General features: G+C 40.4%; 2 protein-coding genes across 4 annotated transcripts in view; one reads left to right on the top strand and one right to left on the bottom strand.

The window, feature by feature from the left end:
• The window catches only part of OTULINL (OTU deubiquitinase with linear linkage specificity like), a 34,556-nt gene extending 16,304 nt beyond the window's left edge, over positions 1 to 18,252 (top strand). Inside the window, exons 2-9 of one of the 3 annotated variants that reach the window (XR_008651665.2) lie at positions 2,941 to 3,100; positions 3,188 to 3,219; positions 3,326 to 3,417; positions 4,161 to 4,310; positions 9,502 to 9,630; positions 10,921 to 11,190; positions 11,989 to 12,290; positions 16,813 to 18,252. Coding sequence is in view for 1 of the 3 variants with exons in the window: in XM_055246043.2 (XP_055102018.1) it covers positions 2,941 to 3,100; positions 3,188 to 3,219; positions 3,326 to 3,417; positions 4,161 to 4,310; positions 9,502 to 9,630; positions 10,921 to 11,190; positions 11,989 to 12,162 (1,007 nt within the window). In the remaining 2 variants the exon portion in view is untranslated. Of the gene's footprint in view, positions 1 to 2,940; positions 3,101 to 3,187; positions 3,220 to 3,325; positions 3,418 to 4,160; positions 4,311 to 9,501; positions 9,631 to 10,920; positions 11,191 to 11,988; positions 12,941 to 16,812 lie in introns of those variants that run through there. The other 2 variants (XR_008651666.2, XM_055246043.2) reach the window with 2 other exon arrangements.
• Positions 13,574 to 14,051, bottom strand: LOC129464684 (cytochrome b-c1 complex subunit 7-like). The gene has a single exon (XM_055246044.2). It carries the CDS (start codon positions 14,040 to 14,042, stop codon positions 13,707 to 13,709), a length of 336 nt encoding a protein of 111 aa, XP_055102019.1. The 5' UTR covers positions 14,043 to 14,051; the 3' UTR covers positions 13,574 to 13,706.
• Positions 18,253 to 18,891: the final 639 nt, after the last annotated feature.

Genomic DNA, 18,891 nt, shown 5'->3' with positions numbered 1-18,891 from the left:
CCGGGAGCTACCAGAGAGGCCCTGTGCTCAGGTGAGATGGCCCAGCTTCAGGGTCTCACTTCAAATTCCACAGGGGCTAGTTGGTAACTGCCAACTAGTAGGTTCCTGGGTTGTAACTGTAGCAGGTTAGATGGAGCCTGTGACGGATGAGAGCATGTGTCCGTGGAGGGGGCAGCAGCCATCCCCACTTCAGTGACTGCAAGCCCTTCCTGTCCACCCACAAGTGAGCACCACCCTGTGGGAAATAGGCAGATGCTTTCAAAAGGCCTTCAGAGAAGAAGGGATGTGAACAGCCAGTACGTACAGGAGAGCCTTCCTCGTAAATGGAGCCTAAAGTGAGAAATCACACCAGTACTGGGGTTTAGGGAAATAGGTGCTCTTGTATATGTGATGAGAGTCTGTGGCAGTGTCTGTCAAAACTGAAAATGTGCACACCCTGTGACCTAGAATTTTCTTTTCTTGAAATTATCCTTAAAAGCTACCACAAGGACTGTTAGAAAAGCATATTTGCCACAGCATTGTTTGTAAAAGTGAGAAATGGGAAATGATCCAAGTGTTTATCAATAAGGCAGTGTTAGGCTGAGGCGGGAGGATGGGTTGAATCTAAGAGTTTGAGGTTGCAGTGAGCTGTGATCCTGCCACTGTGCTCCATGCTCCAGCCTGGGCAACGGCACAAGACGCTGTCTCAAAAAAAGGCAATGCTTACATGTAGGACAGTGTATACTGAAATATTATGCATCATTAAAAAGAATAATGTAGATTTATGTGTACTGATATGAAAAGATGTCCAACTTTTGTAATAGGAACTAAAATCATGTTATAGTCCATTTTTCTAAAAAATGTACCTACAGTAAAAGAAAGTATGTATCAGGTGGGTAAAATTCTAGTTCTTCCATGAATTTAAAGTTTCACTAAAAATATTTGCATGTGTCAGAATTTTTAAAGTTGAAAAATCAAGCCGAATTAATAAAAATCTAAATTATAGATGTAAAGGCAATATAGCATTACATTTTTAAGCTTTCATAAAAAGTTTTACTAAATGTCTAGGTGGGAATAAATATATAATGATTTGAATAGCTAATTAACCGTTCTAAACAGATAAGAACTTGTTTTTGAAAATATCCTTTTAAGTAATTGTAAATGTATCTTTAAAATTTGCTAGTGTTGGCCGGGCGCAGTGGCTCATGCCTGTAATCCCAGCACTTTGAGAGGCTGAGGTGGGCGGGTTGCCTGCGGTTGGGAGCTCGAGACCAGCCTGACCAGCATGGAGAAACTCTGTCTCTACTAAAAATACAAAATTAGTTAGGCATGGTGGTGCATGCCTGTAATTCCAGCAACTGGGGAGGCTGAGACAGGAGAAGCACTGGAACCTGGGAGGCGGAGGTTACGGTGAGCCGAGATCGCGCCATTGCTACTCCAGCCTGGGCAACAAGAATGAGACTCCATCTCAAAAAAAAAAAAGAAAAAAAAAATTGGTAGTGTTTTTTTCTTTATTTGCTGGCAAATTATTTCTTTATAAGTGTAAATATCACATCAAGTATCCAGATGATAAAAAATGTCAAAATTTTAGATTCTACATTGATGAATCTTTTACTGCAGTTAATCACTGGAATTTTACTAAATGATGTACTGTGGAGGAAATTATTTTGCAATGAACCCCAGAGGTTTGGTCATTATTTAAAGTCCTCTTTCTTATTTGTACTTCAGCATTTTATGTGCTCAAACATAATATAATAAGGAATCTACTGAACATAGCAAAATATTACAAGTGCACTGTTTGAACTCTCTAGGCCTGTTAGTTTTCTCTCTTGTCAAATCAGGAATCACAGTGTATATCATATGCAGCATCACTAAATAGATCTCATGACTCCTTTTAAGTGGTCTACTTTCTGGAAATGATATCTGTGTGCCTGCTGTCTAAGTTACTTGCTCTGTGCTGCTAAAGTGATGCCATATGTTATGGCCTGTAATGAATCAAAAATATATAAATGGGCAGAAGTGGATATTGGAGACTGATATGGTTTGGCTCTGTCCCTACCCAAATCTCATCTTGAATTATAGTTCCCATAATCCCCAAGTATCATGGGAGGGACCCAGTGGGAGGTAATTGAATCATGGGGCTGGTTACCCTCATGTTCTCATGATAGTGAGTTCTCACGAGAGCTGATGGGTTTTATAAGGAGCTTTCCCCCCCTTTTTGCTTGGCACTTCTCCTACCTCCGCCATATGAAGAAGGATGTGTTTGCTTCCCTTTCTGCCATGATTGTAAGTTTCCTGAGACATCCTCAGCCATGCTGAACTGTGAGTCAATTAAACCTCTTTCCTTTATAAATCACCCAGTCTCGGGTATGTCTTTATTAGCAGCATGAGAATGGACTAATACAGAGGCGTCTCTGGAGGCATCGTTAGACGTCACCTGGTTTGATTCCCTGCAGTGTACTTGGGTCTGGATTGAATCCCTGTAATTGTGCATGGGATCCAATTCAGATATTCAGCAAGAACCAAGTGTGTGGCAGGCATTGTGCTACTGCTTAAAAATTTTGTTCCACCTTTCCCTAGCCAAGTCAGTGTTTTCACACTCATTGTACAGTCAAGAAAATTCAGAAGAGGAGTTAGGTTGCCATAGTCACACATCAGGTAGTAGAGGCACGTTTTGAGTTCAAGTTTGAGAGATTCTGAAGCCCATACTCTTTATGTTTATTCTTCTTAATTTTGTGGAACAAAGATGTTCTTATATATGATGCTGATTATGGGAGAACCAGACATTTCTTTAATTTTTGGATTGAATTTTTAAATACTTTAAAAATATTTATGTAAATCAGTGATAGATACTTTGCAGGTAAAATTATGCAGTCTCTCTCTGCATTTTTTTTCTCTTAAATCAAACTTGTGTAATTGTGATGTGTTTTTTGTTTTTTTTTTTTTTTGTAATTTTCATAGGAAGTGACCAAGTTCACTCCTGGACGCTAGCTACAAGCCAAGCCTTAGACACTGTCTGGAGAATGGCAAAAGGCTTTGTGATGTTGGCAGTTTCATTTCTGGTGGCTGCTGTCTGCTACTTCCGGAGGCTACATTTATATTCAGGGCACAAGCTGAAATGGTAGGTCACTGTATCATCCTTAAATTTCAAATATATCCTTACTATTCAAAGCAGAATTCTGATATTATTGTTCCCTTTATCTTTCAGGTGGATTGGATATCTGCAGAGAAAATTCAAAAGTAAATATTTTCATTCATTTATTTCTTTATTTTTAAGGTGCAGAGAGGGTTCAAGAAGGGAGAAAAAAGGGAAAATTAACAGCTTTTTATTTTTTATTTGGTCCAGGGAACCTCAGTGTGGAGGCAGAGGTTGATTTACTCAGTTATTGTGCAAGAGAATGGAAAGGAGAGACACCCCGTAACAAGCTGATGAGGAAGGTGTGTCTGTTTTTAGAGGGTATGGGAGAAACAGAATTTGTCTGTCAAAATCAGGAAACAAACATTCCCTTCTGCTTTACTAAATCCAGAGATCCATCAGTACCAAAATGTGAATCAAGTAACAACTGTGGCTCTAACTCAAAAGCCAAATGGCTGCTAGACCTTGGCTTTGGGCTTTTACCTGGAGCTCGTGCCCTCAAGGGCTCAGGTTGATGAGGTCTGTAGTTCCAGGAAACTCAGGCATTGTGCCTTTTCAGCGCCCTCTGGCCAGGCCTATTAAACATCCGCATGTGCAGTGGAGACTGTCTTTGAAAAGATCAGGCACCCTGATATAAAATATTTTGAGGATTTTTAGAATTTTCATTGGACCTATCTTGGTAAATATCCCCAGAAGTGCTGCCCAATCTTGCCACTAGCAAAAGCAAAAAAGGGTGGAGGGAGTACATATAAAGTACTTAGCATGGTCCTAAAAGTATACAGAGTTTTTCACTGTGATTAGGTCGCATACCTTATCTGCCCAAGGTGACATTCCCTGGCTCTGCTTCTAGGATTTATCATCTAAAATACACCTGCACAAATGAGAGTCACTTTAAAATTCCATGCGGTCATATTCGTAATTTATCATTGTTTCCGTTGTCCATTTTAGTTGGGAAGAACACCTCACTGAAAATACAGTGAATTCACTTTCTTTATTTTCTTGTCCAATGGAATTAATAAACAACTTTCTCTTTTTATTTTATTAGGCTTATGAGGAGCTATTTTGGCGGCATCACATTAAATGTGTTCGACAAGTGAGGAGAGATAACTATGATGCTCTCAGATCGGTGTTATTTCAGATATTCAGCCAGGGCATCTCTTTTCCATCATGGATGAAAGAAAAGGACATTGTTAAGGTATGTCTTCCCACTGGAAATGTGGGAAATGTCATGTTGACAATAACTGCAACTCAGAGGCTCCTAGTCTTTGGGGGCTTTGTATTCAGATGACCATGAGATTGAAGAGATTTTTTTGTTTTTTGAGACAAGATCTCACTGTCACCCAGGATTGAGTACAGTGGGGTGATCATGGCTCAATGCAGCCTTGACCTTCTGGGCTCAAGTGATTCTTCTATCTCAGCCTCCTGAGTAGCTGGGACCACAGGTGCATGCCACCACGCCCATGTAATTTCTGTATGTTTTTGTAGAGACAGGGCTTTGCCATGTTGCCCAGGCTGGTCTTGAACTTCTGGGCTCAAGCGATATGTCCACTTCCTCCTCCTAGAGTGCTGGAATTATAGGTGTGAGCCATCGTGTCTGGCCAGAGGAATTTTAAGAGGCCATTTAATCCAGTCCTCTGTCTCTCATGTCAGTTGCAAATAAACCATCTCAGAAGATAGTCATTCTCTGTGTTTGTTTTTAATGCCACCATCTTTTCTTGAGGGGCATCTGTTCTTTTATAAATAAGGTGATCAAGCAAAATTCACTTTTTTACTCTACAGTTAATGTGAGTTTTAATAAATGCGGAGTTTGTGACCACCCCAAAGATTCTCTTGTATACTTTGGTAGTCCATCCTCCTCCTACCCCAGCCCCTGGAAACCACTGATCTATTTTCTGTCCCTATAGTTTTGCTTTTTCTAGAATGTCATATAAATGGAATCATTCAGTATGTAGCTTTTTGAATCTGGTTTCTTTCACTTAGCATAATGCATTTCCAATTCATCCATGAATGTGTCTGTGAATTTGTAGTTCATCCTTTTTTATTGTTGAGTGGTATTCCTTTACATGAATGTACTATAGGTTGTTTATCCATTCACCGGTTGAAGGACATCTGGATTGTTTTCAGTTTGGGGCAACTATAAATAAAGTGGTTATAAATAGTCTCATACAGGATTTTGTATGAACAATAGGTTTCATATTGAGGGGGTAAGTAGCTAGGAGTGAGACTGCCTGCTTATATGCTAGGTGCATGTTTAACTTCATAAGAAACTGCCAAGCTGCTTTCCAAAGTGGCCCAGCCATTTTGTATTCCCACCAACAATGTATAAGCAATGTTTCAGTTGTTCCACACTTGATATTGTCAGGTTTTTGTTTTTTAGCCATTCTAATAGGTGTGAATTGGTATCATTGTGCTTTTAGTGTGCATTCCCCAATGAGTAATGATGTTGAGCATTTTTCATGTGCTTATTTGTCATCCCTGTTGTCTTCTTGGAGAAATGTCTATTCAAATCTTTTGCTCATTTTTTATTGTTTATTTTTATTATTGAGTCTTGAGAGTTCTTTATATATTCTGAATACAGTGCTTTGTCAGATGTATGATTTACAGATATTTTCTCCAGTCTGTGGCTTATTTCTGATTTTCTTAACAATGTAAGGCAGTACATTCTTGATAAGTAACCTGAGTATTTATTTTAAATGCAGTATGTCTAATATAGGAACTACACTTAAGGATAGAGGTGCAAAAAAATATAAAGTATGTGTGTGTGTATGTGTGTGTTTATGTTCAATTTTCTTAATATCTTTTATTTAAACTTGTTTCTATTAGTTCCATTTCATCTAGCAAATGCTTGTCCAATATATGCAATGTGCTAGCCCAGTTGCTGCTTGCTGAGGACAAAGATATAAAAATACAACAGAGGCCGGGTGCTGTGGCTTATGCCTGTAATCCCAGCACTTTGGGAGGCCAAGTTGGAAGTATCTCTGGAGGCCAATAGTTTAAGACCAGCCTGGGCAACAGAGCGAGACCCCATCTCACCAAAAAATAAAAAAGTCTAGCCAGACATGGTGGTCATGCCTGTGGTCATAGTTACTTGGGAGACTATGATGGGAGGATTGCTTGACCCTAGGAGTTGAGGTTACACTGAGCTATGATTGCACCACTGTACTCCAGCCTGGGTGATAGAGTGTGTATTAGTCTGTTTGCATGCTGCTGATAAAGACAGTCAAGATGATATTTGGATGGGGACACAGCCAAACCATATTATTCTACCCCTGGCCCCTCCCAAATCTCACATCTTTACATTTCAAAACCAATCATGCCTTACCAGCAGTCCCCCAAAGACTTAACTCATTTCAGCATTAACACAAACGTTCACAGTACAAAGTCTCATCCAAAACAAGGCAAGTCCCTTCTACCTATGAGCCTGTAATCAAAAGCAGTTTAGTTACTTCCTAGATACAGTGGGGATACTAGGTAAATACAGCCATTCCAAATGGGAGAAATTGGCCAAAGCAAAGGGACTACAGGCCATGCAAGTCCAAAATCCACGGGGCAGTCAAATCTTAAAGCTCCAAAATGATCTCCTTTGATTCTGTCTCATATCCAGGTCACACCAGTGCAAGAGGTGGGTTCCCATGGTCTTGGGCAGCTCCGCCCCTGTGACTTTGCAGGGTACAGCCTCCCTCCTGGCTGCTTTCACGGGCTAGTGTCAAGTGCCTGTGGCTTTTCCAGGTGCATGGTGCAAGGTGTTGGTGGATCTACCATTCTGGGGGCTGGGGGACGGTGGCCCTCTTCTCACAGCTCTACTAGGCAGCACCCCAGTGGCGCTGGGGACTCTGTGTGGGGGCTCCTACCCCACATTTCCCTTTCACACTGCCCTAGCAGAGGTTCTCCATGAGTGCCCTGCCCCTACAGCAAACTTCTGCCTGGACATCAAGGCATTTCTATACATCCCCTGAAACCTGGCTGGAGGTTTCCAACCCTCAGTTCTTGACTTCTGTGTACCCACAGGCCCAACACCATGTGGAAGCTGTCAAGGCTTGGGGCTTGCACCCTCTGAAGGCATGGCCCTAGCTATACCTTGCTTGGCCCCTTTTAGTCATGGCTGGAGTGGCTGGGATGCAGAGCACCAAGTCCCCAGACTGTACACTGCAGAGGGACCCTGGGCCTGGACCATGGAACTGTTTTTTGTTCCTAGGTCTCTGGGCCTGTAATGGGTGGGGGGCGGTGCTGCCGTTAAAGTTTCTGAAGTTTCTGACGTGTCCTAGAGACATTTTCCTCATTGTCTTGGTGATTAACATTTGGCTTCTCATTAGTTATGCAGATATCTGCAGCCAGCTTGAATTTCTCCTCAGAAAATGAGATTTTCTTTCCCATCGCATTGTCAGGCTGCAAATTTTCTAAACTTTTATGCTCTGTTTCTTTTTCAAAACTGAATGCCTTTAACAGCATCCAGTCACTTCTGAATGCTTTGCTGCTTAGAAATTTCTTCCACCAGATACTCTAAATCATCTCTCTCAAGTTCAGAGTTCCATAAATCTCTAGGGCAGGGGCAAAATGCCACCAATCTCTTGGCTGAAACATAACAAGAGTCACCTTTGCTCCAGTTTCCAAGTTCCTCATCTCCACCTGAGACTACCTCAGCCTGGATTTCATTATCCATATCATTATCAGCATTTTGGTCAAAGCCATTCAACAAGTCTCTAGGGAGTTCCAAACTTTCCCACATTTTCCTGTCCTCTTCTGAGCCCTCCAAATTGTTCCAACCTCTGCTTGTTACCCAATTCCAAAGTCGCTTTCATGTTTTTGGGTATCTTTTCAGCAGCACCCCAGTCCTGGTACCAGTTTACTCTATTAGTCTGTGTTCACGCTGCTGATAAAGACATACCTGAGACTGAGCAATTTACAAAAGAAAGAGGTTTAACTGGACTTCGGGACAGTTCCATGTGGCTGGGGAAGCCTCACAATCATGGCAGAAGTCAGAGGAGCAAGTCACATTTTATGTGGATGGTGGCAGGCAAAAAGAGAGAGCCTGTGCATGGGAACTCCTCTTTTTAAAACCATGAACAGTGAGAACTCATGGACACAGGGAGGGGAACATCACACTCCAGGGATTGTTGTGGGGTGGGGGAGGGGGGAGGGACAGCATTAGGAGATACACCTAATGCTAAATGACGAGTTAATGGGTGCAGCAGAACAACATGGCACATGGATACATATGTAACAAACCTGCACATTGTGCACATGTACCCTAAAACCTAAAGTATAATAATAAAAAAAAAAAACAAAACAAACAAACAAACCCATCAGATCTTGTGAGACTTATTGACTATCATGAGACCAGCACAGGAAAAAGACTTGCCCCCAGGATTCAATTACCTCCCACCAGGTCCCTCCCACAACACATGGGAATTCAAGATGAGATTTGGGTGGGGACACAGTCAAACCATATTAAGTGAGATCTTGTGTTTAAAAAAGAAAACAAAACAAAACAACCACAACGGAGATTCCCAGGCTCAACAAACTGAGTAGGATGGGAAAATGTATTGGATCCCTATGATGGATTAGATTCTTACATACACCATAATCTTATTTAATCCTAACAAGAGTCTTATAAAATGCACTGTATTATTGGTATGTTACAATGGAGGATGAGGCTGAAAAGTTAAGTAATCCATGCTGGTTAAGTAATCTCTCAGCTGGTAAGTGACAGCCAGGTTTGAACCATAGAGTGCATCATTCTAAAATCCACCTGTTCCCTGATGTAATATACTGCCCTAACATCATTTGGTTAAAAATAATTTCTAAAGGGCTACATATAGTAAATTTGGTAACTATTTTAACAAAAAAGATTGTTTCTATGGACACAATTCTATGTTTTCATCACTTGGGAAATTGTAAGAATGTGTGCCTAGAGACCTAGGCACAAATATAAAAGAAGGCAATATACTTACTGTTGCTATAGTCTTTTAAAATAAAGATTGCTAAATGAGGTAAGGTTGAGCCGGGTGCTGTGGCTCACAGCTGTAATCCCAGCACTTTGGGAAGCCAGGGTGGGCAGATTGCTTGAGGTCAGGAGTTCGAGACCAGCCTGACCAACATGGTGCAACCCCATCTCTACTAAAAATACAAAAAATTAGCTGGGTGTGGTGGCTCATGCCTGTAGTCCTAGCTACTCAGGAGGCTGAGGCAGCAGAATCGCTTGAACCTGGGAGGTGGAGGTTGCAGTGAGCCGAGATTGCGCCACTGCACTCCAGCCTGGGCAACAGAGTGAGATTCCATCTCGGAAAAAAAAAAAAAAGATAAGGTTGTGTGCTGTGCTATACACCAAATTGTGTGTAATAAACATTCATATGGTAATCATAGTTGGCATCTACTTCCTTTTCAAGCTTCCTGAAAAACTGCTGTTTTCACAAGGTTGTAATTGGATTCAGCAATACAGTTTTGGTCCTGAGAAGTATACAGGTTCGAATGTGTTTGGAAAATTACGGAAATGTGTGGAATTACTGAAAACACAGGTGAGTGTTTGCGGGGGAAATAAAAAGACAAGGAATAAAAGCACATATCCCAGATAGGGCCAGTTTTCTCTGATGTCAGGGACATTGCTTTATGTTAGGAAAGTAAGAACTGCAAGCAGAACTGCTTCTAGTAACTGATGATTTCCCTCCTTATTCTTCCTTCTCCTTCAAGAAGTGAATGAGAGCAACATTGTTCTACATGATAATTAGGCCCTGTAGGGTCGGGGGCTTCTATGGGCTGGCCTGCAAACCTTACCAATCATGTACCTTCGTTTCCCCAGAAAAATGTGGTGCAAGTTCCAGGCAAGGTGCTCAGAAATGCTCTTCTGGAATGCACCCCATTCATAACTTGGTAATGGCACAGATGTAATAATTTGACTAAGACTTCCTGTCTTTCAATAATGACACAGATTTTGGATGATCAAAATGAATCCTGAGCCTACCACTAGCTGGATTACCTTGGGAAATAACCTTTCTGGTCCATAGTTTTCTTATGTATTAAAGAGAAACATCAATAGTGTATATCCTGTACCATTATTGTGAGGAGTCAATGATGTAATACACAGAGTGCTTAAACTGTGCAGAATCCACAGTGAATGTTAAAGCACGCTAGCACTATTCTCTGGAATATCCTTTGTATAACCCATCCGTCCTAAGCAGTTTTGGAAAACTGACTTGCTTTGTATTTTACCTAGTAGGTGATACTTTTTGAAAAAAATATTTTATCTAAACTAATTTCTTATTGTAAACATTTTATGGTCAGCTTAGGCTTCTATAACAAAATACCATAAATTGGGTGGCTTAACCCATAAACATTGATTTTTCACAGTTCTGGAGATTGGAAGTCAGAGATCGGGGTGCCAGCACAGTGGGGTTTTTGGTGAGAGCCCTCTTCCTGTTTTATAGACAGCTGTCTTCTTGGTGTGTCTTCACATAGTGGAAGGAGAACTAGCTAGCTCTTTGGCCTCTTCTTATAAGAGTACCAAGTCCATTCATGAGGGCTCCACCGTCAGGACCTAATCACCTCCCAAAGGACACACCCTCTAATACCATCACCTTGGGATTAGGGCTTCAACATAGGAAGTTGGGGGAGACATGTTCAGTCTACTGCAGTATACTTTTATGGTTAAAAAAACATCAAACAGTGCCAAAAGATAAAAAGTGAAGAGTTAAAGTTCCACTTTTTTCTATTAATCTTTGGTTTATTTTATAAATACATTAAAAGTTATGGAATGGTATATGTCTTCACCTTTATCCTTCTGAATTTCACTTTTACATCTATGTTTTTAGTGGACTGAATTTAATGGAATTAGAGATTATCACAAGAGAGGAAGTATGTGCAACACCCTTTTTTCAGATGCCATTCTGGAATATAAACTTTATGAAGCTTTAAAGTTCATCATGCTGTATCAAGTCACTGAAGTTTATGAACAAATGAAGACTAAAAAGGCCATTCCCAGTCTTTTTAGACTCCTGTTTTCCAGGGAGACATCCTCTGATCCTTTGAGCTTCATGATGAATCACCTGAATTCTGTAGGCGACACGTGTGGACTAGAGCAGGTAACCGGGGAGGAAGAACTGCTTGTATTTGATTAAGGATGCTGTGGCACTATTTGAACACAGAGGTGTCTGGGGTTGACTTTTCAGTGGTGATATAAGCAACTGCACAGAGGTGGTTTATTGATATTATCGCCCCTCAAATGAGGAAAAAAGACTAATAAATTCATTGTTCTGTGCTGGCTGCTTTGTGTCTCATCAGACCTCTGGCCAGAGAGCACCAATTCTGGGGCCCTTTCTGACCTCTCACACTGCTTCCCAGATGCCAACAGGTTCTCTCACATAGACGTTCACCAGGAAAAAGTCCAGTTAGAAAATGAGATAATTTTGGGAAAGCATTTGGTTACTCATTGCAGATAAATATAAATTAATTGAAACTTTTTAAAGCCAGAAAATGCTTTTATCCCTCTAGAAAAGAGTTTCTTTTTTGTTTTGCTTTCCTAGAGGGTGAACAAAATTATCTGACATTTTTAAACAAATGGCTATAAAATGATATAAAATTGATTGGAAAATAATGTAGTTTTATCGTGAGTGTTCTTTTATTTTTTCACTAATTTTTTTTCAAGTAGCTTTTTCCTGTGATTTTTACATGCTAGTCTACAGAGTTGTTCCTATGCTTGTCCCCTTCCTTCCACACAATGAGCATTTGTTCTGAACTCTGTGCCCACTCAGTGGTGTATGGGTGGGTCTGTCAACAAGCAGATTATTTCATAAACTGCAGAGGAACACTTCCCCCCACCGTGGTGGGAGGCAGGAATTTGCAAGTGTGTATCTGTTACCTGTCTTTCATCTCATCCACAGATTGATATGTTTATACTTGGATACTCCCTTGAAGTAAAGATAAAAGTGTTCAGGCTGTTCAAGTTTAACTCCAGAGACTTTGAAGTCTGCTACCCAGAGGAGCCTCTCAGGGACTGGCCGGAGATCTCCCTGCTGACCGAGAACGACCGCAACTACCACATTCCAGTCTTTTAAGTCCGCTGGGGGCTGAACAGCAGTGCTCACCAGTGACAGTGGTCACAGTTGCAAGTAAAGTATCTCTCTGAAACCAAAGCTAGCATTTCAGCATGGAAGGAATTAGGACCTTTTCTCCAGGATTACAGGTACACTGGATGCAGCCATGCATGGATGGTTTTTCTTTATTTTTCAGTGATTTCTCTGAAGCAGCTGCACTGATATATTTGGGTGTTGGTGGTTTGACTTTGTCCATAAGAGGTGTGGCCACTTCACGTGATGGCGGGCCTTTAAGAGCACAAAGAAGTTTAATATGGACAACAACAGGAAAAAGCAAGAAGAAAACAAGTAGGGAAAAACGGCTAACCTGTTGAGAAAGAATTTCTTTAACCTTTATGTTCTTCATTAAAAATCTTATCTTGGACTAATTTGGGGTATTTTTAGAAACATGGCCTTATTTTATATAAGCATTACCTTCCCAGGAATCTTTGTTGTATATTAATTTTTGATAACCATTTGATTAAGTAGATGTGTGTATATATACATATGTATGTTTATATACACACATGTATCTGTGTATAGTTTTATATATACATATACACACATAGACATACAGAGAAATAACCACTACTTTGTAATATTGTACAGTTTGTTTTATATCTCTTTACATTTTTTTGTTACTGTTTTATCTGGCCAGCTTAATAGTTTTATTTAGATTTTTAAAAATTCTGTAGATTAAAGCAAATGACAGTTATTGAACTGTCACAAAAATATTAAACTGTGGTACATTTAATGTGTATTTAATGTGTGGAATCTCATTATGGCAGGCAGAATAATGCCCCATGCTCCCCAAAGATGTCTGTGTCTGAATCCTCAGAGCCTGTAAAGGGCTAAATGGGTTAAATGGGAAAGGAGAATTAAGGTTGCAGGTGGAACTGAGGTGCTAATCCACTGATGCTGAAATAGGGAGATTTTTCTGGATTCTCCAGGTGGGCGCAGTGTAATCAGAATGGTCCTTAAAAGTGGAAGGGGGAATTGGAAGAGTGCCAGAGTCAGAGGGAAATGTGAAATCTGGAAGAACAGTTAGAGAGAGATGCACCATTGCTGGCTTTGAAGATGGAGGAAGGGGCCATAAGCCAGGGAGTGCAGGCAGCCTGTAGAATTGAGACTGGAAAGGAAACAGAAACTTCCCCCTAGCCTCCAGAAGGAACACAGCCCTGCCAACACCTTGATTTTAGCCCAGTGAAGCCTGTGTTGGACCTCTAATCTGCAGAACCGTAAGATAATAGATTTGTGTTTAAGCCACTAAGTCTGTGATAATGTGTTATAGCAACAGAAAACTAGTATTCTCAGGCTAGTTTTTGGTCGTCTTTATTTTGGAAATACTTTTCTAGTTTAATAATTTTTATTTTGGAGGTACTTTGCTAGTCTGTTTTTTTTTTCCAGCCATTACAATAGACTTTTATTTAAAGTAAAACATCTGCAGACCAAATAATTCTTAAAATTGTTTGTTTCAAGTTTAACCATCTTCATAACAGCTGCATCCACAGACTTCAACTACATGATTATTTCTTTGCCCATTCTTCTCTTTCTTTTCTTTCCCGAATAACCTCTTTCAGATATGGTTCAAGGTAGAAATTTTCCTCTTCATATTTGGTCCACTGCTCTTTAGGCAAGATCTGATGCTTCATGGTCAGGTCCAGTGCCCTCTTAATGCGAAACATCCTGTCATTATAAAGATTCTCAGGAAGGCTTCTTGTGGCTTCTTTTACGTCTTCATCCTCGTATATTGTATCATCTCGCATTAACCCCAGTTTATTGAATCCTGCAGCATCGTAATACCATTTTCGAATACCATCCAGCCACTTGCCTGATGCCGAAACGGCCTGCTTGCCAGCCATTTTGACAAGAAAGAGGCTGGTCTGTTTTGAGTTTCAGTACATAAGAATAATTTTTAAAATCTTGCTAATTATATATTACTTCAAAGTCACAAATCCCTTTCTAAGAATGGCTTACTTCACAAGATATTTAGCACTAACATTTTCCCAGATGTTCATATTATTTCTGCAGTAAATTAAAAGGGAGTGTGTCAAATGCTGTCATGTCTGAAATTTACATTCATATTCTTTTGCAACGGAGATGATCAGTCTTGCGTGCTACGTGAACCATGTCTGACGGTAGCTTGTTCCCACTGTCATTTTGTTTTCTGGTTGAAGATTAATGAGCTCAGCCACACAAACAAGAGTTCTTCATTGACCTCTACAGTCCCTGCCTGTTTGGAAACATCTATGGTTTTGCATAACTCCTGTCATTTAACTGACAGTGTTAGAAGATATCCCCCTGATGTGTTACTGTAACCAAGAAAGCATGAACGCTACCCCTTCTGGTGATGGCCTGCCATGGGCTGCTGTGGCTGATACTTATAGAATTGTTGCTCTGAAGTTTTGGCTCCACTTGAGCTGTCCAGAAGTGTACCTGGCATTTGTGTATTACCACTCACCTTGGATCTCCTTACTGATGTAATTACTTCCACATAAATCCAGGACTGAAAGGAAAATTTTTTTCACCAGGATTGGCAGCCTATGGCTCTGTGACCTCACTCAACCTATCATGTTGTGTTGTGGGCGGGGGGCAAGAATTCTTTAGAGAACCAAGTTGTGAAAAAGGTTTCAATCCAGCGAAAGTAAAAAGTAAGAGGACATTTAGATAGTTGCTAAATTTTGGGAAGATGTCAAAACAGGTTTTTAGGGAGGAGGTATGAGGTGTTGTTTTGTTTTGTTTTGTTTGTTTTTATTCAATTGTATAATGAATATAACAAATTAAGTAGCCAGAAGGAGCTGCATATAAATTAGCACCACTTTTAAATGTCAACAATAAACTTGAGGTGAGCTTCCTGTGTGATGCCAACATTTAAATGTCTTTCTAATCGTATATGTTTTAAATGGTGAGAGAACTGTAGCAAAAATAGAAACATAAAGCCCTTGTTGGTTTTTTATTTTAGGATAAGTTTCTCTCTTAAATTTCGGCCTTACGTGTCCATACTGAGGGGTTGTATGAATATTAGTACAAGGCTGACTTTTACTGTGGTAAAATATACATAACATATAGTTTATATTTTAACAGTTTTTTTTTTGAGACGGAGTTTCACTCTTTTTGCTCAGGCTGGAGTGCAATGGCACAATCTCGGCTCACTGCAACCTCCACCTCCCGGGTTCAGGTGAGGCTGCGTGCCTCAGCCTCCCGAGTAGCTGGGATGACAGGTGCCCGCCACTACGCTCGACTAATTTTTTGTATTTTTAGTAGAAACGGGGTTTCACCATTTAGCCAGGCTGATCTGAACTCCTGACCCTGGGCGATCTGCCCGCCTCGGCATCCCAAAATGCTGCGGTTACAGGTGTGAGCCACTGCGCCCGGCCTTAACAATTTTTAAGTGACAGTGACATTAAGCATATTCACATTGTTGTGTGACCCTCACCACCATCCACCCTCAGAACTTTTTAAACTCTCCAAGACTGACTTTTTTTCAAAGCAGGCAACTTTAATTCCCTACCTGGTACCTGGATTCCTTTTCCTTTTCATGCTATCTTTTCATCATACTCTTCTAATCTGAGTATTTCCTCTGGGCTTCAAAGATCTCAGTGGAGAAGTACAACCTAAGAGGGAGTTAGGTGACCAAATGGATCAGGAAAATCGTGTTTTATCTCCAAAGTAAAACGATAACTATGGGTGGCTTCTGGGTTCAACTTAGAATATTATCATTGAAAAGTCCCCAAGAAACTATTAATTCAGAGCCACCCTGGTGACTTGAATTTCTCGAATGTCTTCATGGTCTTGAACCAAAGTTATTTCCACCCAAGGGAGAGTCAGGTGAAAGGGTCCCCAGGGCCCTCTCTAGGGGACAGGAGACCTCCAGACTAAGCTGGTGGAGGATGGGCTCAACCTCCAAGAGAGAAGAGCAGCCCGGATCAGGGGGCATTAACATTAATTTTCCCAGGACTTTTCTGCAAATGGGTATTGGATGGAAATATTTGTTATTCTCAATCAGATGAGTTTCTCCTATTTTAGTGAGACCAAAGAAAGACAATTTTAATTCTGTCCAAGCTGACTTTTTTGAATGCTCTGGAAATGTTAGAATTCCACATCAAAGTATGTAACTGTTTTAAACTGATGACTAACCCAATATGTGAAAATATATACAAGCATGAATAAAGGGATGACTAATTCCAGAATTAGCAATAATTTTCTCTTAAATAGCAAATTCCCAAAGCTGTATGATTCTGTTTGCAAGAGTGTTTTTCACACTGCTTAATAAGACCAGTTAATGTGTAAAACAAAGAAAAAATATATATATATCATATGTATTTTCATGGATCTGAAACTTTAACTGTCTATAGGGTTGCTTGTCATAGTTGAACATTATTTAATTAACTTATTGACTATATGTGGGTATACTTTTCTCTATAGCCATTCACTTTTTTAAAGTTTTAATTATTTAATTGACAAATTAGCTATTTATTTTCCCTCAAATCCTATTTTTATCACAATGTCCATTTTACAGCTACACACAAAATTTAGTGGGTCCAAATTGTTCAATCACTTCTATGTTATTTGTTCAGAATAGTGGATCTTTGCTTAATTCACTTTTGTTTTAATCCCATCATATTCCTTTAGGCCAAGAAAATGAAAGCTCATTTGGATTATATTTATGCTTAATATCAACATGGTTTATAAGTGGACAGAAAAACACTCACTCACGTATTCAGCCACCTATGGTCTGGAGTGGTCTGTAGAACAGCCCGAAGTGTACACCATGTCTCTGCACTTGAAGCTCATGGAATGTGTTGGAGGAGACTCGAGCTCCATGTGGGAACAGTGTGGACCAAGAGCCAGCATGGAGGAGGGCTGTGTGAGCAGACTGCTGTAGAATGCTAAAGTTATAATCCTAGCTGGTGTCTTGTTCTGTTTAAAAAAATCAAATTTCTGTATTTAATTGACGTATTGATCCTTATAGTCAGTACCATCAGGTCTTAGATTGTTAAGTCATTTTGCTGCCACCAGACTAGTGACAGTCACTCACTTATTTGTAATGATTCTTGGGAAGTTTAGTCGAGAGAATATCCTTGAATAAAGAAGTACATGTTTTAAGTATTTTCATCGTAGTCTAGATGGGTTGTTAAACCCATTTCCACACGAGTATAAACTTAAAACAGAAACATGAAGGTGTCAGCAATCATGATTTTGTTTTGCTTGTTCACAAGTTTGAAAAGGTGCATGAGGCACCAATCAGTGACACTGGAATGCTTTAAGGATGGTTTCTGACTTTACCCCATTGTGCCTTATCATTTGTCAGCAAACTTACTGGGCCAAACACAAATGGCTGAGACACTCCTGGCCCCATTTCTTGTCATCGCTGCCATCCCCAAAGACAGACTCTGGGAAACAACTTGGGAACTGCTTCAAGTAGATGTCAGGTCATGGCTTCGTCCGCTGCCCAGCACGTACCTGGACTTCCTTTGGGTGCTGGCTTTTCTGCTGGACTAAGAGATTCATGGAAAGAACCCCAGGGCAAGGTGAGGAGAAGCAGCTGGTACAGACTGATGACAAAGGAGAGGACCAGAAAAGCTGCTTGGGTGTGGTGGAAGTTTCAGTGTAATGTGATTCCTAGTAGGCACATCTGTGACTCCCTTAAATAAAAAGAGGCAGAGATGAGGGGATGCCTGGTGAAAATGGTGTTTGTTGTAACATGTTGGTATCATTGTGGGTAAGTAGAACAGACAAATATTTACATCTCTTATGAAAAGCTACCTTTAGCCATAAACATTAAAAGAAGACTCAGCCCTGGAGTATATCTGATCTATGGTTAACTCATCTATCAGCAAATGGTTAAGTAAGTAAAATTAATTTTTCCATTTGGTGTGTATTTCACAGGGTAACAATGAAGTGCTCCAATCTGCTTGTGAGACCAGTTAGATTAGTAGTGCATTTGGGACCATTCCTCCTGTATGTCTTTACAAGCAAATTGAAATGATGTGCTCTTCTTTGTACTATATGGAAGGACACACCACAGATCCTTTTTAAAGCAGGTAATAAAGTAGCTTTTTCCTTTTGAAACATCATTGTCAAACAGTGCTTTTTAAACTATTCTTGGTAAAGAATGAGCTTTAAAAATTCTAATCCTTTGCAGGTTGGTAGTTTTATAAATACAATAAAAATATAGCACCAAGATCAGATTGCTATAAAAGTTTCTAAACACTTTCAATTTCTGTACTTAATCTTGCAGTGTGGTAATAAAGACTTCCACACTTTAGTAGCACTAAAATACGAGTTTCAGGCAAGATTCAGCAGATTCTGTTACTTGGTGGCTGAGATTTTGCCTAGAGCAGGAGGGCAGTGATTTTGGGTTTTTGCTATTGCTGTTCCAACTAGGGCCACCATGTGGGCTTCTGCACACGCATCTTGCTTAGTGGTCCTTGACTGAGGAGGTGAATGAAGCTGAGATCTCTCCAAGCCATGGAGGGCTTGAGGTATCAACTGCCCCAAGGGAAGAATTGTCTTTTTCTACCAATAAGGCTCAGCCTACTGGCCAAGCCCTGCACCAGTGGGGATGCCTTTTCCTGATTTGCATAAAGGGCTGTATTGGCAGGAGGTCCCTGGATCAGCCAGATAGTCCCACTGCCGAGGTGCACATTGCAGGAAGAGGATACTGTTTTGAGAAGACATTCATGGATTTCTCCAGTCCCTCAGAAAAAA

The sequence above is a fragment of the Symphalangus syndactylus genome, chromosome 16, assembly GCF_028878055.3.
Source record: "Symphalangus syndactylus isolate Jambi chromosome 16, NHGRI_mSymSyn1-v2.1_pri, whole genome shotgun sequence".
NCBI lineage: Eukaryota > Metazoa > Chordata > Mammalia > Primates > Hylobatidae > Symphalangus > Symphalangus syndactylus.
The sequence above is the reverse complement of the archived record's forward strand: the minus strand, read 5'-3'. Positions and strand labels throughout refer to the sequence as shown.